Genomic DNA, 20,180 nt, shown 5'->3' with positions numbered 1-20,180 from the left:
TCTCCTTGGTTAGTTTCCATCCTTGGCATCTTGTTCTGCCTTCAGGTGCTTTGGTGAATTGGTTGAGCCCCTCTCTTCTTTGTGGCAACACCTGAGATATTGGAAGATTGCTATCATGTCACCCCTAGTCCTACTTTTCACTATACTAGACATAACCAATTCCTGCAACCGTTCTTTATATGTTTTATCCTCCAGTCCCCTCATCATCTTTGTTGCTCTTCTCTGCAGTCTTTCCAGAGTCTCGACATTTTTTTTACATCGTGGTGATCAAAACTGGATGCTGTAATCCAAGTGTGGCCTTACAAAGGCCTTATGAAGTGGTATTAGCACTTCGCGTGATCTTGATTCTATCCCTCTGTTGATGCAGCTTAGCACTGTGTTAGCTTTTTTGGCAGCTGCAGCACACGGCTGGCTCCTCTTTAAGGGATCGTCCACTAGGACTCCGAGATCCCTCTCACGGTTACTACTGTTGAGCAAGGTACCACATACTATACCTGTGCATTTGGTTTTTCTTGCCTAAATGTAGAACCTTACTTTTTCCCCCCCCCAACATTGAATTTCATTTTGTTAGAAGTAAGCTTTGATCTAGTCCAGGGGTGTCAAACTCAATTTCATTGAGGGCCGCATCAGTATTGCGGTTGCCCTCAAGGGGGCCGGGTGGGTATGGCCAGGGTGGGCGTGGCCTACTGGGTGGGCGTGGCTAGAGTGCGTATGGCCTACTGGGTGGGCGTGGCCAGCTCTACATCGTTGGCATCAAGGGGGCCTATGGGGGCCTGGGCAGGAGTGGGACAGATCTGGGGGTCTCCGGCAGGAGGAGGGTCTCTGGGCCAGGGCCAAGGCGGTGGGGGCCGTTCCCTCACTCTTTCCAGGATGGCTTCGCGGGCCGCATGAAACCACTTCGCGGGCCGCATCCGGCCCCCGGGCCTTGTGTTTGACATGTCTGATCTAGTCCTTCTTGGACAAAGTAGCTGCTTGTTGATCTAATTCAGAATTTGGAAGATCCTATTGCAGGCTCAAGCCCATTTCCTGTTCCAAAGCCAGCCTTTATTTTCCTTGTATTCCCCCCCCCCCCGCAAAAACAGCTGTCCTAGACCAGATATAAACAGGCCCATCTTGTCCCCTTGCAAGATCTTAGCACAGCTGTCTTCGCTCACTGTGATGCTAAGAACTGGGTTAGAAACAGAATTCATTTCCCTTCTGTTGGCGGCTGAAGAGATAGTACCAAAAATATCTCAATCCTTTCAGTGTGACATCAGTTTCCCCAAAATACAATTTCTTTGGAAGAGCTGAAATGCTCTAGATCAGCGTTTCTCAACTGGCAACTTGTGTAAGATGTCTAGGCTTCAGCTCCCAGAATCCCCCAGCTAGTATAAGGAAGGGTCTTGAGTTGCCAAGTTTGGAGACCCCTGATCTGGTATATAGGTTGGGAACACCGCAAAGCCCCTTGCCCATTTAGTTAAGTTGTCTTCACTTCTCCCTTCCTTTGTAGTAGTATACTGGAATGGTATATAGGATCTCCTGCTCGAGCCAGGGGGCTGGACTAGAAGACCTCGAAGGTCCCTTTTGACTCTTATTCTGTATTCTTTCAAGGAAAACCAAAATGCTCGTATCCCAAGCATCCAGGTCATGGCTGTCCCAAAAGTACTTTGGGCAATTGGACGTTCTTGGGTGTTTTTTTTTCCTTTGAAAACGTTTCGCTTCTCATCCAAGAAACTTCTGAAGAATTGAAGAACTTGAGATGAAGGAGCTTCTCGGATGAGAAGCGAAACGTTTTCAAAGGAAAAAAAAGCTAAAAGAAAAAAAAAGGCAAGTTGCCTTTGGGAACAAAGCACCTTTGGGAAAGCTAAAAATGATATGCTTCTCTTTTAAGCATCCAGAGCGACTCCAGACCTTCTTAAATGTCCTGCGTTGTTTTTCAGAAGGATTTGCCAGGATCCTCACCCAGGAAGGTCCTCAGCTGGAAAAGGACAACAGATTGCCACCCATCCTTCCTGTGGCCTCCTGTAGCTCCACCAAACCTCCCTGGCTGTCCCTGGCGAAGAAAAAAGCCAAAGCATGGAGCGAAATGCCTCAAGCGGTTCAATAGCAAATGAAAAAAAGAAAATTCTTCTCACACTCTGCTGCCAGTATTATGTTAGCCGCCGGAAGTTGACCATGACCGTATTTCTACACGTCTGAGAAATTGAAGAGATGGTCCAGGAGGAAACAAGATTGGCGTTTCTGCCGAAATGGGTGGCTTGGCACAACCGTCCAAGGTCATTTCCATGCTTGCTGTCTGCTGGGCTACAATCCAGGTTGGTGAGCCTAGCCTACTTAACTCCTTGAGGACCAAAACTTCTGCTGAGATGATCGGGGGTTTGCCTGAAGTAAATAAAGTAGCTTCTGCTGGAATTTCTGCCCTCCTTGCAGCCTGTTGGGATGTAGATCTAGGCCAACGTTCTTCGGACTTGGCTACTTGAAGATGTTGGCTTGAAGTCCCCCCCCCCCATCAGGCTGCCAAGTTTGACAAACCCTGACAAATGTAGATCCTGGCTTGTAGTTCTCCAACGGTGAAGATATTTACCTCTGTTTCTGCCCCCGTCAGTAATTCTCTTATTCTAGGTGGATTTTTTGAAGCTACCAATTGAGAAGTCGATTCTGGAATTAACTCTTCCCTCTTGGAATTAACCTGTTTGAATCCTACTCCAATACCTTGTCCTAACTTCTCAACTCCTGAGTGAAATCTCTTTTTGCTCTGTAAAAGAGATCGGAAAAAGCAATACGTCCTTTTATTTTCGTCTTGTTACTTGTGGTTTCTTTTATGTCAATAAATAGCTTTTAAATATAAGGTAAGTAGAAGTAATTGTTTTTCTGGATCTCTTCCCCCCCCCCCCCGCCCTCGGTAGGTTGACCCTGTCTTCTTTATGGCAGCCCCCAAATATTGAAACAATGCTATGTCACCCCTAGTCCTTTTCACTAGACTAATAGGACATAGACCTTGATAATCCTTGATTATAAACTTTGAATAATTACAAAAAAGATGTTGAGAGTTTGGAAAAAAATCAGAGAAGAGCAACTAAGATGATCAGGGGCCTGGAGACTAAAACATACTTAGAACAGCTGCAAGAGTTGGGTTTGGCTACTCTAAAGAAAAGAAGAAATAGGGGAGACATGATAGCAGTATTCCAGTATTTGAGGGGCTGCCCCAAGGCAGAGGGGGCCAGGTTGTTCACCAGAGCACCAGAGCAAGGACGAGAAACAATGACTGGAAACTGATCAGAGACAGAAGCAACCTGGAATTCAGGAGAAACTTCCTGACAGTGAGGACAATCAGCCAGTGGAACAGCTTGCCACCAGAAATCATGGACGCTCCATCACTAGAGATTTTTAAGGAGAGACTAGACATTCACCTGTCTGTGATGGTGTAGATTCTCCTGCTTGAGCAGGGGGCTGGACTAGAAGACCTCCAAGGTCCCTTCCAGCTCTATTCTATTCTATTCTATTCTATTCTATTCTATTCTATTCTATTCTATTCTATTCCGTCCCATTTCATATTTTTTATTCTATTCAATTCTATTCCATTCCATATTTTCTATTCTATTCCCTCTTTTTTGGTTCACCAGCAGAGGGCAGAGAAAACTTCATAAAGAGAACTGCCAGAAGAGGATTTAAACGGCTTTCCCAATCTCCCATCCGGTGCAAGTGAAATCCTGCCGGATGGGTGCCAAATGTATCTTGTGGCCCTAATCCAAACCACTGAATTAAAGCAGAAATCCTACTTTGTGTTTTCTGAGGCGGCCTTGCGACTTAGCGTACTCTAGTGAAGTTTTTTTCCTCTTGGAAACAGTTCTCTTCAAATTGATTTTTTATTGCAGTTTTTATTGCTATTTTTGCCCATCCTTAAGTTTGTATTTTAATTTTCGGAGAATCAAACCCAAACAATTGACTTGGTTGACCAGAAAGTGGGGAGATTCCCATTTGTCACCAAAAATGTTTTTTTTGTGGCAATACAGCATCAATATAGTCTTGAATGTTTCTAATATATTTAAATAGATTAAATACTTAAATCTATTTAAAAGCTAGGTGAGGAAGTGCGACGGGCCCCAGGAGAGGGCCCACCACATTTCCTCACCCACCCAACAAACAAACAATCTATCTATCTATATGATGGGGAGGGGCAGCTGAAAGTTTGCAAAGTGCTGGGACTCCTTATTTTGAGTTTTCAAAAGTGCCCTCAAATGGATCTCCCCATATTTTGATAAAGAGATTAAAAAGGACACGAGGATGCATCAAGGACTCCACAAACTGCCCTCAGAAACACACACACACACACACACACACACACCGACCTCATGCCCCTCCTTTAACACATCTACAACTCCAGCAAAAAATAAAATAAGCTCAGGCACAATCTCATTTGCTAATAACTGGTGCTCAATTGCAAAAAAGACATCCTGTTAATATTTATAATCTGCTTTGGGTTTTGTTTTTTATTTTCCCAAAGGGAGAGGGAAGAATCTCAGTGGAAGTTGCCCTTGGACCAAAAAAAGGCTCATGTTGGTTTTATATGAAGAAGGCAACATTGGCAAGCTGAATTAAACCAAAGCTGGCAGGAGCCTGGTGGGAATGCGAGAGAGGCACTTTAGTATCCCTATGGTCGTTTATAAAGGCGAATAAGTGTGGGGGTATTGCGGTGGTCGTAACTTCAAAACTGGGCCATAAGTAGCTTTTGATGGTCCAACGTGTCTTCAAACACACACTCTCTCTCTCTCTCTCTCACACACACACAGAGTTCACAATTCTAAAAGCACTCAGGAATAAGCATTAAATTGCAATGGGATTTACTTTGGAGTAAACACACATAGCCTCTTGCACTTACAACTGGAAAAAATACCCCTGCAAAACCAAAATCCAGGCAGAAAGATCTGTGACCAAAATTATATAGTTATTCCCGAATCCTTTCAGAAGGTTTCAGCAAGCCACTGCTGCTGTTAAATAATTCAGACATTGTAGAAGATAGCCAGCTTAGTCTATATGGTAACAAAATAAAGTCAAGAAGAATCTGGTGCCCCCCCCCACCACTTTTTCCCCCCCCTCAAGACCAGCACTTTTTATTAAAATATATCTGCTTTGGAAAAGCTCGTCCCTTTTTAATTCGCTGTATTAAGCTGGAGAAGGGGCTACTAGATTTTTCCTGATTTGTGAATAGTTTAGCTTCACATTAACTGGATTTATTTTAATGCAACAGTTCTAAATAAAGATTAAATTAAATAATAATCCTTGACTTAAGGGACGCTGGGACAAATGAACTCACGTCTGCTTGTCCAATTCTAATATAATATATAGACAGGCGCCTATATGAACATAGGAACTTTGATTTAAAGGCAGCCGCTGAGAAAGGAACTCCAAAGATAAAAATAAAAAAATTGTTTGCTGGAAGAGGAGACCCATAGCACACCATGGGATTTCCACGTAAACCTTGCTTGGAATTGCCCTTCTGAGGTCTCCTATGGAACATTTATAGCATGGTTTCTGCTTTGCAGAGCCAAGCTGGGACCAGCTGAATGATTATTGCAGCTTAGAGAGAGGACCTTCCTTTCTTTTTTCATTCAAGAGGTGGGGGAAAACTTCAAGTCCTGAGAATTTAAGGCCCTCCGTAGTAAAGTTTGTTTGCCTTCGGTACAACAATTAGCCAACAATTGGAAGTAGCACGTGTTTGTGTGTGTGTGTGTGAGAGAGAGAAGGCCTCGGATGCAAGGGAATTCACCCCAGTCACTTTGACTGAGTGAGGAAGAGGAAGGTTAAAATGCTCCTGATGCCTTTTAGACGAGCTTTCAAGGATGTCATTGCTAGGAAAGGAAGTTGAGCTTTGTTCTCCAGAGGAAGGACGGCCAGTATCCACCAGCACCAAGCCGGGCCATCGGGGTTCACCTGCAATGAAAAGGCACATCTGCAACAAATCTGTGGGAGATGGCCAGGCTGAGCTGGAGGGAGGGGTCAAATGCGTCATCAGTCATGCGTCCCTGTGTGCCCACAAGAGATTGAAATCTAGCCCACCTTGAATGCCTTTCTGTATTTTATATTTTGATAAACTGATTAAAAAAAATACGAATGAGATCAAATTTGGGTCAACTGCCAAGGGGATGGACTTAGCTGATTATTTCATTGAATATTTTTTATATCCCAAAACACTATATTCTTCTTTCTTCTTCTATTTGCTGTGGCCACTGGCGTAATCAGTAAATGAAACTAAACCATGATTTAAGAAAAACAAACAAACAAGGATATCTGGAGGAAGGTGGCTTTACAACTTAAACTGAATCCTCTTCTCAGTTTAGGATGGAGGTGTGCAAAGTTAAGGGTCATGCCTTCCCGTGCTTGCTGGTACCTGTGGGTCTGGTTCTTTAACAGGCATTGGGCCGAAATGATGGATGATACGAATCTTGAGTGAAGATTTCAGAGTGTTGAACCAGGTGCGGGCCTGATCATACACGGCGCTGTGGAGGACAGCCAGGTGTTCAGAGGCCTCTCCGTGGACCTAATATGGGCACAGAACACAGCAAGAGTTTAGGCTGAACCTGGACACACAGGAAAAGGAAGAGAGAAACGTTTTTCAGGGAGGTGCAGGGAAGAGCAACAAGGATGATTAGGGGACTGAAAGCTAAAACATCCAAAACATCCAATCTCCCCTCAAAAATACATAGTCCTCGACTTACAACAGTTCATTTAGTGACCGTTCAAAATTACAACGGTGTTGAAAATGTGGCATGACCGTTTTTCCCACAGTTACGGCCTTCGCTGCATCCCCACGGTCACGTGATCAAAATTTAGATGTTTGGCAAACTGGTTCACATTTGTAACCGCTGTTCTTTCCCAACACCGTGTGTTCCCTCCTTTTACGACTTTCTGAGGAGCAAAGTCAAAGGGGGGAAGCCAGATTCACTTAACAACCGGGTTCCTGACTTACCCACTGCCGTAATTCACTTAACAATGGTGGCAAGAAAGGCCGCAAAATGGAGCAAAACGTGCTTAGCCAACGTCTCACTTCACCGCAGAAATTTTGGTCGCTCAATTGTGGCTGTAAGATGAGGACTACCTGTTTTGGCAAAACCCTAGAAAAGCCTTCGGGGAGTGTGTGTGTGTGTGTGGGGGGAGTGTACACCTTTGAGTGGCTCTTAAAGCTACGTTACACAGGTGAGCCAACCCCCTTTCGCCTTTGCAGCTGGGACCCACCTTCCTGTCCTCAATGTATTCAATGTCCGCCGTGTTGTAGCCATCACACTTGCTGTGCTGTATCACCTTAAACCGCCTCTTGCCTATGCTGTCCACCACGGATCGCCCATCCTTGAAGACCTCCACGTTCCTTATCTCTAGGATGCAGCCGTAATCTGCAAACCTGTTTCCCAGAATGACGGAAGCAAAGAAAACAGGATGAATCCAGGATCTGTAGTTCGTGTTAAGCCAGGCATCTTGTTCTGGGCTTCAAGGGCTGTCTAAACAAAGGTGACACATGGCTAAGTTAGGTGTGAGCTCTTCAATCATCTATGGCTAGGAGATGGATGACCATATGCAAGGAGGAGGAGGAGGAGGAAGAAAGATTAAATAATGAAATCTCTACCTGGAGAAACCAGGAGATGGTGAGTTCCAGTTCTGCCTTAGCCATGAAAGGCGGCTGGGTGACTTTGGGCCAATCACCAGGAGACTGTGAATTCTAGTCCCTCCTCAGCTAGACAACTTAGGGCCAATCACCAGGAGACCATGAATTCTAGTCCCTCCTTAGCCATGAGAAGCAGCTGGGAGACTTTGGGCCAATCACCAGGAGACGGTGAGTTCTAGTCGCACCTTAGCGATGAAGCCAGATGGGTGACTTGGGGCCAGTGATTTTCACTCACCCCAAACCACCTCAAGAGTTGTTGCCGTAGAGCAGACATGTCAAACACAAGGCCCGGGGGCCAGATCCGGCCCGCGAAGTGGTTTCATGTGGCCCGCGAAGCCATCCTGGAAACAGTGAGGGAACGGCCCCCACTGCCTTGGCCCTGGCCCAGAGACCCTCCTTCTGCCAGAGACCCCCAGATCTGTCCCACTCCTGCCCAGGCCCCCATAGGCACCCTCGATGCGAACGATGTAGAGCTGGCCACGCCCACCCAGTAGGCCATACGCACTCTAGCCATGCCCTCCCAGTAGGCCACGCCCACCCATTGGCCACGCCCACCCAGCCCCTTGAGGGCAACCGCAATGCTGATGTGGCCCTCAATGAAATTGACTTTGACACCCCTGCCGTAGAGAGAAATAGCAGGAGGAAATCGTGTTGGATATGTTTGCCACCTTGAGTTATTTGTAAAAATAATAAAGGCGGGTTATAAATCAATAAAATCTGCCAGAAATGCCAATAATTTTTTTTGAGAGGGGCATCAGTAATTTCGCCCGTAGTTTTCCAGTCCTTCCCGCTATTTGAATTTACTTTGAAGGCTGTATAACTTAGTTTACAGGAAGTATGGATGCAATTTCCTTCTCTTTGAAGCTTGATGTCAGGAAAGCTAGGTTGGAAGAAGGAGTCAAGCGAGGAAGGCAAGTCCTCTAGGGAGATTTTTGTGACACAGTTTGCAGACAAACTTGCTGATTTTTGTTATTCCTAAGTGGCTCTGGCTGCCTGCATCTGGCCCTTAAACATGAAACACGCGGTGTGACTTCTGATGTTCATCGTATGCTACTTACCCTTTGACGGTGTCTCTAATGCACATGCCAAACTGACGGGTGCCCGTCTCCATACATCTCCGAACCATCAGTCGGTAACAGGGCTCAAAAATATGCAGAGGGCAAGGAACGGTGGGGTAGGCCATCGTGCAGACAAATATGGGGACGTTCTTATTCAAACTGCAGTGACAAATTTTATATTAAACAAGTACCACACTTGCTTTTTTTTTTTTAAAAAAAAACAACAACCAGAAGATAACTCGTAAATGATAAAACACTTGTGCATTTGTAGTTTTGTAAAACTCTTGCATAAGTAGGGTTTGCATAAGTAATATGTTTCCTTCTAGCTCAGTGGCAATTTTAAGATGTCTGGATTTCAACTCCCAGAATTCCCCAGCCAGCTGGGAATTGAATTCCTGACATCTTAAAACTGCCAAGGTTGGGAAATACTGCTCTAGATTTTTTTATTATTTAATTTATTTATTTATTTATTTATTTATTTATTTATTTATTTATTTATTTATTTATTTATTTATTATTTTATTTGGTTTATATACCGCCCTACTCCCAAAGGACTCAGGGCGGTTTACAAGGCAAAATTTAAAAACAATACAATATAAAATTAAAATTAAATTAAATTTTTGTTATCGTGGAGAATCTGGTGAAGTCCACAAACCTCTTTTCAAAAAAAAAAACAAAAAACCAAACTAAATGTATAACATAAAATGGTGAAAGTAAAGTTGTACTGTTTTTTTCCACCCGAATTTACAGATTCACTAAATTTTGCCCATCGAGTCTCAAGGGGTCCATGGACCCTACTCTATGTAAACAACAACACCCAACCTATTCCTTGGAAAATAACTTGAATCAGTTTTGGCAGCTGAAGTTCACACTTCTGAAAGTCACTAATAGAAACACTATTTTAAGAACTTCAGATATCAGAACATACCCTCAACAGGCAACTACCTAGCGCAAAGCGGACTATCGAAAGTAGGAATAATTCAAAACACCTTTTATTACCCAAACTATTTTTAACCTAGTCCTGCAGTCAAAACGATGTCAACTCAAGCTGGGCTGCAAAATAATTTTTCAAATGATTACAGGATGTGGAAGACGGGGGTGACCTACTTGGAAAATTCAGCCATCTCTTCCTCATAAAGCTTTTTTCTTTCGGCAAGTTCTGCCGGAAGATACTTGGCGATTAATTCCTCCATCAACACCGTCTTGCAAAGTTTCTTCATGGCCAAGCACTGGGCGAGAAAAGAAACCTTTCAGAAAAACAACGGGGGTCAACCGTTCCTCGGGAGGGCCGATAAAGCGGGAGCCACCACTGAGAAGACCCTCCCCTTTTTTTGTGGTTCCATCTTTCTTCATTTGGCCAGGCTAACGCTCGTCACCCTAAGCCCTGTTAATTTACCTCCAAGAGGTCTTCTTTGCACAAGGGGCACTCAGGGTTATGATCCAGGCATCGCTCAAGGCATCTTAGGCAAAAGGTGTGCCCACAGGGGGTGGTGACAGGTTCATAGAAGAGCCTGGGAGAGAAGAAGTCGGAAGATGTCACAGCGGCTTCCATGGACGAGAAGACCTCCAAGGTTCCCTCCAACCCTGTTATTCATTGCACAAAACAGACTATGCAACTACAACTCTCTTGGGTGTAGTATCTCTTAGAATTGGACTACTGCTTCTGAGCTGGGCTGTCCATGGGGGGGGGAACACCCTCCCCCCCCATCAAATACCTCATGCACAGGGAACATTCCATATCAGCTGGATCCACATAATCAAAGGCAACGCAATTTTCAGAACTGGATTCTTCTTGCTCATCACTTTGATCTACCAGAAAGAAGCAAAGGAGACAGACAGACAGACAGACACACACACACAGAGAGAGAGAGAGAGAGAGAGAGAGAGAGAGAGAGAGAGAGAGAGAGAGAGAGAGAGAGAGAGCACGGTTTGATCATTAGGAAAAAAAATTGTGCAAATTTCCTTTTCTCTTGAGGCATCCAAACTGTAGACATGCAGCCATTCTAACCACACATTTGGCACTTCAGGGCAACAGCTGTAATCTCGCAAATTTAACATTAAATTCATTAAACTTCTGTTCATCACCCTGGATGAGAAGCGAAAACTTTTCCAGGAAAAACAAAAACAAGAACCCAAGAAAAGTCCAGCTGCTTTTTGGAAAAGAAGCACCTTGGGAACAAGCAGGCTCTGGATGACGGTGAGAGTTTCCAGAGACTTTTATGGAGTCTGGTTTTACCTGGTGGATCTGGCCACTGCCGAGTGTGGTTGCTTGTTAACACAGCTTACCTATTTTGGCCATTTTGGCAGGCAGATCCGAACCCGCAGCCACTTCAGCCTGGCGCTTTTGCTTCTGGGGTCTCTTCTTCCCAGCGTCGGTCTCCGCGGGTGAGACCACTTCTCCGGTCTCCTCTAGGCTTCCTTCCTGGCTGGGGAGGGGGTTTCCTGAGTTGTCACAGGTGGTTATGTTCGGGTCTTCACAGTGCTTTTCCTGGTCCGTATTCACCTGCACCGAAGACAAGGCATCATTCGTGGTCTCTTTTGAGACTTTCTCTGGGCAACCTCTGTGCTCCAGGTGCCACCAGCAGAGACCACGATGGCCTCTCGTCCCACCTGGCCAACCTGAGTTTATCTGAGTTTACTGAACCAAAACTAGCTGCGTTTCAGTGTTGGACAAAGGGAGTTGTTTTCCTTTGGCCAATTTTGCAGCGGTCATTAAGCAAACTCATAGTTTGCTGTGGACTGTTTTGTTTCGCTGTTTTGTTTTTTTGCCGGAAATCAGAGCTAAACACTAGTTTCTGGCGAAGCCGTCCTAAACCATGGTCATGTAACTGTGGGGTGCTGCAAACAGCCATAAATGCTGGCTGGTTGCCAAGCACCAAAATGCGGTCATGTGACCACATGGGGCGGGGGGGGGGGTTTGCACCAATATTAGAACTTCAAAACCAGGTTGCAAGTCCAATTTCGGGGATCTGTCGTTAATTCAGAATGGTCCCTAAGCAAGCGGTGGTGCATTGAGGACTATCTGTAATTTAATTAGATGTTGACTCTGTTAAAAGCACCGGTGCTGGAACTTCAAAACCAGGTTACAAGTTCCTTTATGGGGGACTGGTGCAATTTAGAACGGCCACTAAGCAAGCAGTCGTTAACAAGGACTAGCTGCAATCTGATCAGACGTTGACTCTTTTTAAAATACCATCTATTTGCACATGCAGGCCAGTGTTTGTGGGGTCAGCGTGCTTTGATCTCACAGCATCCTGCAGCGTAGGTTAAGCCAAGCCACAGCTTGTGACTCAATGCCAGGGGTTGTTTTCAAGGTCAGGACGGGACCTCCAAACCAAATGTTTTCTTGGCCAACCGATACGCCAAACCAGCCCCAAATTTAATGCTCTGGTATCAAGCGTGATTGTATGTTTTGGCCTTCCAATACATCAGTGCCTGACAGGCAGAGGTAACAGATGATTACAAAGGTATGAAAATCATAGGTTCTTTGCCTCCTGCTTTTATAAAATCCAAATTCCAAGCTTCTTCGTAACACAGAAGCTGGAAAACACTGACCTCAGAAAAGAGCTCCTAAAATGGGTGTTGTTTTTTTTTTGCCAGTCCAGCAAATTGTCATTACTGTACAAAATAGGTTAGGGTTTGTTTTTTTGAGTGGAAAAGAAGAGTAACTTCAAAGAGGCTGGCATCGCAATAGCTTGGCACAATGTCTTAAATAGGGTCTGGGGTCTCCCAGTTATACGGTCTGGAAAGCCTGCAAACCAAAGAAGATCCCTGTCCATGCTCAGCAGCTGAAGAGAGCACCCTAATTCCCTGTCCTTTTTTTTTTTAAAAAAAAGCCTAACTTCATTTTCAATCCTTATCCGTTATCTCAGGGCGAGAGAGCAAAACCCGAATTCTGCGGCATCGTATCTGATCAGTCCAAGGAGACGCGTTACTGTCTGTCTCCAAGTCACTGCGCTGTTGTGGCTTTGCGCAGTTGCGGCTTCACACTTGGCACACCTAATGCTCTCTTGCTGATAACATATCTCCCCCTCAAAATGACCTTTAGTTTCAGTGGAATCTCGTTACAAAACCTGGAGATTATTGTTGGAAAGAGGTCCAGATTTGTTTCTCACCTTTGTTATTTTTATAAGTCAGTCAAGGTGGTGAGAGAAGGGGGGGAGGGAGAGAGGGAGGGAAGGAGAAAGGGAGAGGCAGGGAAAGAGAGAGACACAGAGAGTGAGTTCTGCCCCATTTTATGACCTTTCTTGCCACCGTTAAGTGAACCACTGCAGTTATGAAGTTAGTAACACGGCCGTTGAGTGAATCTGGCTTCCCCGTGGACTTTGCTTGAGGGTCGCAAAAGGGGATCGGGTGAATCTCCGGGACTCTGCAACTGTTCAAAGTACACGCCAGTTGCCAAGCGTCAGAATTTTGATCAGGTGACCCTGGGGATGCTTGCAAAGGTCGTTCCCAGTGCAAAACGGCAATAAGCCAGGTTTTTTCAGTGCTGTCGTAACTTTGAACGGTCACGAACGAGTCTGACGTCGAGGACTACCTGTATCGTATCATTCTGTTCTCATTATGCAGGACCGTTTATACGCCAGTTCCCGGTCTCGAAAAACCTTACAAAAAGTATTAAGCAGGTGCCAATCCGGTTTTTTTCTCCCCCCAGTGCAATTTCATAAACTGATAAAGAGGCCTTCTGCTTCTTTTTTTTCTTCCTTGTTTTTTTAACCAGGAGATCAAGCTGGATTGCATGCGAGCTAAAAAAGACGACGTCACGGCCTCTTACCTTCGGGGCCTCGGATTTGGCCTTCTCGTTCTTGCCCTCCAAAACGAGGCACAACAGAAACTCGCGGAAAGCTTCGTCCGTCTTCCCCAGCAGACTCAGAGCGTGTCCCTTTCGCACGTGGCCCTGAAAGACGGAGCAAAGGGAGCGACGCCCCCACCTTGGCCATCGGTGGCGAAAGCAAAACGGGCATCGCTGGCCGTGAAAAGCGTTTCGAGGAGGTCCCGGCAGTCCTCGGCTTACAACGGCCCACTTAGTGACCGTTCAAAGTTACAACGGCATTGGGGAAAAAAAAAGCAACTTAGGACGGTTCCCCCCCCCCCACGCTTACGACCGTTGCAGCATCCCCAAAATTCAGACGCTTGGCAATTGACTCGTGTTTATGACGGTCGCAACGTCCTGGGGAGGTCAGGTGATCCCCTTTCGCGAGCTTCTGACAAGCCAAGTCGACAGGGAAGGCGGATTCCCTTCACAACCAGTTTACTAACTGAACAGCTGCAGGGATTCTCTTAACTGCCAGGGTGAGAAAGGTCGTAAAATGAGGCAAAACCTGTTTAACAACCATCTCACTTAGCAACAGAAATTTGGGGCTCAGCTTTGGGCCCTCTGTATACCGCTGGGCGTCGGCATTGCTTCGTTCTCCGTTATTTCAGTGTGCTGCTTCTACTTTACCAGGCCTTCAAGGCAGCCGGCTGGAAAAGCAATTTTGTAAAAGGCAGAATTGATTCGAAGCATCAGGCTAAAAAGTTTGCTGGCTCTTGTTGCAGCTCCCCAAGCAAACGGGTCACACTGCTGCAGCCCCCTTGCCCCCCCCCCCGCCCCCCCGTGTTGTGTGCTCATTAGGCCGGCATTACAGGTAGTCCTCACCTTACGACGATTTGTTTAGTGACCATTCAAACAGCCCTGAAAAAAAGTGACTTATGGCCGATTCTTACACTGAACGACTGTTTGAGCGTCCCCAGAGTCAGGTGGTCAAAATTAGGATGCCTGGCAACTAGCAAGCATTTAGGACAGTTGCAACATCCCGGAATCATGTGGACATCATTTGCAAACTTTCGGGCCAGCTTCCGGACAGTCAATGGGGGAAGCCAGAGTTGGTTTACAACTGCAGCAATTAGCAGATTTCCAGTCTTTTGCTTTGCAAGGCAGGATTATCACATAAGCTGGTGGAAAAATACATATACAACTATCCCCTAACTTTACAGTTAAATTCACCGCTGGAAGCCAAGTATACCCACTGTTTGTTTCCAGTGGTGACATTCACCACCTACCAGCCTTTGAAACATCCTGGCATTTCATTTAAGCAATTGCCAAAGAACAAACAGAGCTTGTAGGGCTTACATGCACTAGAGAAAGAGAGAGAGAAAGAGAGAAAAAGAAAGAGAGAAAGAGAGATATATTGAGAGACAACAATACGAGACAACTTTGTGGAGTTTAAACTCACCTTCACCCAATAAGGCTGGAGCTGGCAGGCCATTTTGGCATCTCGTAAGGCCTCCTCGTAACATTTCAAAGTGGAATTGATTTGCGACCGGTTGCGATACAGCAAATGATCAGTAGGAGCTGTAAACAGAGGAAACATCAACTTAATAGCTTGATAACCCTACAGCTCTTATTTGCTCCGGCTCAGAGCTGTTTCTACGTTTTGTTTGCTTCTAGGGAATATTTCCTTTTCAGATTTAAGATTTAAAAAAGTTTAAAATTAACCGCGGAGTGCTTGCTGGCTTTATTTTCTCTCTCTCTCTCTCCCTCTCCCTCTCCCTCTCCCTCTCCCTCTCTCTCTCTCTCTCTCTTTCTCTCTCTCTCTCTCTCCACTCCACCCTGTGTTTCTCTTAGGGACTGCTGTCCTCAGCCATCCCATTTCTCTTATATAAGCACTTTGAGGGTTGCATAAATGTGTGAAATGCCAAAGTAAAACAGCGCCATAACAATTCCGGAAGCCAGAAAGGGCGCAGGGGTGGGGGGTGGGGGAAGAGACAGAGAGACAAGACAGAAAAAGAAAGCAATATTGCAACTGCTACACCAGAGAAAGAGGGAGAGAAAACATCGTAAAACTCTTTGTGTGTAACACCTAAGAGAAGTTTCACACTGCAAAACCCCAAGAAGACACTGTCCGAATTTTCACACTGCCTGAATTTTTGGTCGCTTACAAAGTGCCAGGGGAATTCAGGTTGGTGCCCCTGGAAAGTGCCCTGTTTTAAAAACCAGACTTGCCCAAGGAAGTTTTTTTTACAACTTTCCTGCTACCACTAAAACCCAACTCGGCTGGAGGGGGGTCCTGGCTGAGGTTGAAAACCCAAGCGGCGGCGAAGGTCATTTCTGACCGTTTCTGCAAGGGTAGCCATTTTAGATTGCCGCAGGAAAGCCGAGTTGATGGTGGATGCTCAAAGCCAGAAAGCTTTGGTCACAAGCGAGGAATCCCAGGATGGAAAGGGCAGTTTTAAAAGCTGCGCTGAGACACCCCCCCCCCACCTCAAAGTCAATTGCCCCTGTGGTTTCCATTGCGGGTCAATTCCTGGCTGGAGAAGGTGGACTAAAAAGACAGCAATGCAGTTTTTGACAGCTCCACTCACTCTCTTTTAAGGGTACTGTAAGATTTGTCCCTGGGTTTGGTTTCGGTTTTTTTTTTCCTGCAGGAGGACGTTCCCACTAGCTACAATTCTGGGTTGTGTGAAATAGCTCACTCGCTAAAGTCTATATGGGACGCGTGGGTGGCCGTTTTGCAACACAGCCAAGGAGAAATGGTCCCGGTGATGGTTTATAGGAAGAATTTCCAAATGCCTGGAGGCAGAAACAGCATTGAAACGCCACAATCGGGCATCACCAAACTTAAAAACCTTCATTTTATTCCATTCGTCAAGAGATAATAAAACTCAGGAAAGGAGAGTATTTGCAGGGCAGGGTTGAAATCGGGGGGGGGGGGGGTCCTGGGTGTTTTTTTTTTGAGCTTGGTTTATTTTCTTTTGGGTAGATGCTTGGGTCTACCCAAATCTGTTTGGAGTAGTTTTCTTTGGGGGGGGGAGGGGTAAGAGATTGGGATAATAAAACATCTGTAAGAAAACCAGCAAGCTCAGAGAGCACCAAGGACCCCCCCCCCCCGATAATAAACCCAGATTGCAGGCAATCGAAAGCATGAGCGGGGGCAGGTTAAAGAATTCTCTGCTCCTGAAAATTTGCCCAATTTGAGAAGAAACAGCCAGAGACCTTGGGGGAATGAGTCAACAATAGCTTGTAGGACATGGGGCAGAGTGACCTGCTGATGATTTTTGGTCTCACCGCGGCTTTCTCTTCTTCCCCCATCCCTAGTTATACAACTGTTAAAGGGGGGGGGGAGAAGAGGACACTCGGTCCAAGCTAGCTTATGCAACCAACTGTTCTCCTGACCTATTTTGGGTTCAGATTAAAAGAGAGCGGATTGCCACCCATCTCTGCAAAGAAACCCATTTCACAGATGTGGGCAATTAGCAACATCCTCCTCCTGCTGGTGCCTGATGCATTCATTGCTCACGCCTACGTTAGTTACTCGGAATCTCGGCTTATCGGGAAGAGAGAAGGTCATTCCATCTGAGCCCAGAATCGCTGGCGTTTCTCTGGTGCTCCATTCCAAAGGTCAGCGCAAGCCTGAGAAACGAGCTACAATCTCCGTTCTTCAGAAGAGGCTTTCCTACAAAAATCCAGCCCTGGAAATCTCAACAAAAACTTGGAAAGGCATCTCTTTTCCCCACATTTGGAAGCATAGCCCTGTCTGCATTCGGGTATTCGAAGTGGACCGTGAACCGGTTAACTGTTTTTCTGGCACCGAAGGAAGTTTTGGATGGCATATAGGACCCAGACTGTTGGGGGCAATTAAGCTGACTTTGTAATAATGCCGCTTGGGGTGTGTGTGAAAGCCCTAATAAGCAGGCATATACATAGAATGAAGGCTACTGCTAAGCTTGTAAGCCGCCCTGAGTCTTCGGAGAAGGGCGGGATATAAATGGAATTAAAATAATAATAAAAAAATACTGCATTTGTTCAAATCTTAAGCCTCGAACAGAGGCTTCCTAGAAACTGGCTAATTTGAGCTATGGTTTACTTTACGCAAAGAATCGTCCGGGTTGTACTGCTAGACCTCCGAGGTCCCTTCCAAATCTGTTATTCTGTTAGTAACATCCTTTTGGTTAATACCTTGCAGTACTGGGTCCAAGGCAGAAATACGTACCAGGAAGATATAAGTCAAGAGATATTTGAGGGATGCTTGTTAACCTCAATAAATAGCCATAGATCAAAGCTGGGTAAACAGGAGGAAGGATTTGGGTAAGTGGGTTTCTGGAAGGACCAAGTAAGACCCTGAGTATCTTCTGGGTAGATACTAGTTGGTTTGTTGGCCTGTTTTCTTGGGAACGAACACCGCCATCCATGCACAATAAATAACTTTTAGCCTTTACGCTTGCTAGGAGTAGCAGAAATTACCCGCTTAAGGTTAGGAGAAAACTTCTCCAGAAGTTAATACCTTCACGCTTTTACCGAGCTACTCACTCTGTTTCAACCAGGCCTGTCGTGTGACCCAGCTTAACTATGTTACTTCCCGAGTCATGCAAACTCAAAATGTTGGGCTAACAGAGTAAGCCACAATCATGGGTGCCAATGCAGGCAAGAGTTGATATGGAGTAGAGCGGTTGTTGGAAGGGAAAGCCACTTCCCTACAGAACGCAGGCAGTATAAGGTCCTGGCAATTTAAAAAAGAAAAAAAAAAAGAAAGTCACAGAGCAAGATAAGACACACAAAAGAACCAAACTGAATCTGGAAGAAAGAAAGGAAAAAAGAAAGGCAAGGAAAGAGGAGAAAAGGAAGAAAGGGGAGAAAGGAAAGATTGGAGTAGCTTAATAATTACATGGAAGCTTGCCAACTTTTTTCCTTTTTTCCCCCAGAAATTAGGGCAGGGATGCCTTAGTTATGGGTCAGAGTGGCGCCAATCAAGAGACACAACGTTGCCTTCCCGTCTGTTTTCTTAAAGTACATTTCCCTCCCCTGACTCTTAGAAAAATGAAAGTTTACAAAAGTTAACAAAACAGGAAGCAACAACCTATCACAGCTCCGAAAAACTGCTCGAACAAAGCAGGCGGATCCCACGATGTAAAAACCCCAAACAAAAAAACGGTTCAAAGACCTACAGCTGTTGATGTCGGAAGCCCCCCCCCTTCACCTGTTGAATTTCTGCCTGCCGGCAAAGGGCAAAAAAAGGCAAAAAACCCTTTTCTCCCCAGGCGAGACCAAACAACTTGCATCCAGAAGCTGTGAATGCTCCAACACTGGAAGTTTTTAATGGGAGATTGAACAACCCTTTGTCTGAAATGATAGGTAGGGTTTCTTGCCTGAACAGCGGGGTTGGACTAGAAGACCTCCAAGGTCCCTCCAACTCCCCGTCTTCAAAGAAGGAGGAAAGTCGCCGGGTAAAGAACGGGGAAGAAGTTTACCCGGGTGTATTGAAGGCTTCCCCTCCTCCCACCCACTCATTCATTCACCCACCTAGGAACGCGTTTCCACCCGCTCCGAACTCTCTTTCTCTCCGCTTTCGAGTCAGCGCGCTCCCCTCCACTGCCGCTTACCAGGCGCCTCGAGGGCGAGACGCGTCACGTGTGAAAGCCCCTCTCTCCACGTCCCGCGTGGCGAGTAAAGAACAGGGGACAGGTTTACCCTCGTGTACCGAAGGCTCCCCCCACACACACACAGAGCCCCTCGGCTACTCAACCACATAGGAGAGCATTTCCCACTCGCTCCAAACGCCCCCCTCCTCCCCTCCCAGGCGCCTGGAGGGCGACCCGTGGCACGTGTGAACGCCCTTCTCCCCGCGCGCTCCGCGTCAAGAACAGGGGACAAGTTTACCCGGGTGTATTGAAGACCCCCCACACACCAACCCCCTCGGCTGGTCCTCCCCAGTCTCCAAACCCTCCCCTCCCAAGCGTCCCGTATGAACGCCCCTCTGCCCGCGCCCCGTCCCGCGCGACTCCTCACCCAAGCGGAGGGCTCGGTCGTACTTCTCCAGCGCCGCCCGGAGCTGCCCCTCCTTGCAAAGCAGGTTCCCTTCGTGGCGGAGCCGCGCCGCCTGCACCTGCTCGGGGAAGCCCTTGGCCAACAGGTGGCTCAGGATGACGTTGACCCGCAGCCGGGACTGCGCGCTCTCGGCGCCCGGGCAGAGGCTGCAGACGCCGCCGGACGCCGCCCCGGCTTCTCCCCCGCCCCGTCGTCGCCGCCGCCGCCGCCGAGGCAGCAGCAGCAGCTGCCGCGCCGAGCCCCGCCGCCGCTCCACGCACTCCTTGCAGAAGGTGTGGCCGCACAGCAGCGAGACCGGCTCGCAGAGGAAGCCCCCGCACTGGCCGCAGCCCAGGCCGCCCCACGGGCCGCGCCCCGAGCCCGCCGCCCCGGCCCCGAGCCGCCGCTTCAGCCGCTCCACCAGCTCCCGCAGCGCCGGCAAGCGCTGCAGCATCGCCGCCGAGGACGGGCCGGGAGGGGCCGGCTCCGCCGCGCCGCCGCCGCCTCCGCCTCGCCCGGCCCGGCAGCTCTGGCGGGGCGGCTGGACCCGGCGAGTGCGGAGCTGCACGCGGCGCCCGTCGGGGTTCCTCCTGCGGCGGGGGGCCGCGGCCGTCGCCACGGGTGGTGCCGGGGCCGCCGCCGTCGTCGTCGTCCCCGCCGTCGCAGCCGAGCCGCGTCCCATCGCGCCGGATCCTCCGGCCGC

The 20,180-nt window shown here is 47.3% G+C and overlaps 3 protein-coding genes across 7 annotated transcripts in view; 1 reads left to right on the top strand and 2 right to left on the bottom strand.

Moving 5' to 3' along the window:
* KIAA1210 overlaps positions 1-2,807 on the top strand; it is a 15,134-nt gene extending 12,327 nt beyond the window's left edge. For 2 of the 3 annotated variants that reach the window (XM_081336501.1, XM_081336500.1), the window contains one exon: positions 1,923-2,807. In XM_081336501.1, the coding sequence (XP_081192627.1) occupies positions 1,923-2,093 (171 nt within the window). In that variant the 3' untranslated portion in view covers positions 2,094-2,807. Of the gene's footprint in view, positions 1-1,919 lie in introns of all 3 variants that reach the window. The other variant, XM_081336499.1, reaches the window with a different exon arrangement.
* Positions 1-20,180, bottom strand: part of PGRMC1 (progesterone receptor membrane component 1) — a 98,421-nt gene that overhangs the window by 40,685 nt on the left and 37,556 nt on the right. The window lies entirely within an intron of this gene.
* Positions 1-20,180, bottom strand: part of LONRF3 (LON peptidase N-terminal domain and ring finger 3) — a 26,110-nt gene extending 5,930 nt beyond the window's left edge. The window contains exons 1-11 of one of the 3 annotated variants that reach the window (XM_081336515.1): positions 19,460-20,180; positions 14,910-15,028; positions 13,469-13,591; positions 10,981-11,197; positions 10,410-10,503; positions 10,091-10,205; positions 9,802-9,923; positions 8,695-8,853; positions 7,213-7,375; positions 6,368-6,517; positions 5,799-5,910 (exon numbers count right to left, since the gene is read on the bottom strand). In XM_081336515.1, the coding sequence (XP_081192641.1) occupies positions 5,799-5,910; positions 6,368-6,517; positions 7,213-7,375; positions 8,695-8,853; positions 9,802-9,923; positions 10,091-10,205; positions 10,410-10,503; positions 10,981-11,197; positions 13,469-13,591; positions 14,910-15,028; positions 19,460-20,159 (2,074 nt within the window). In that variant the 5' untranslated portion in view covers positions 20,160-20,180. Of the gene's footprint in view, positions 1-4,803; positions 5,911-6,367; positions 6,518-7,212; positions 7,376-8,694; positions 8,854-9,801; positions 9,924-10,090; positions 10,206-10,409; positions 10,504-10,980; positions 11,198-13,468; positions 13,592-14,909; positions 15,029-19,459 lie in introns of those variants that run through there. The other 2 variants (XM_081336514.1, XM_081336516.1) reach the window with 2 other exon arrangements.

Source organism: Vipera berus (assembly GCF_964194415.1).
Source record: "Vipera berus genome assembly, chromosome: 11".
NCBI classification, from domain to species: Eukaryota; Metazoa; Chordata; class Lepidosauria; order Squamata; family Viperidae; genus Vipera; species Vipera berus.
The sequence above is the reverse complement of the archived record's forward strand: the minus strand, read 5'-3'. Positions and strand labels throughout refer to the sequence as shown.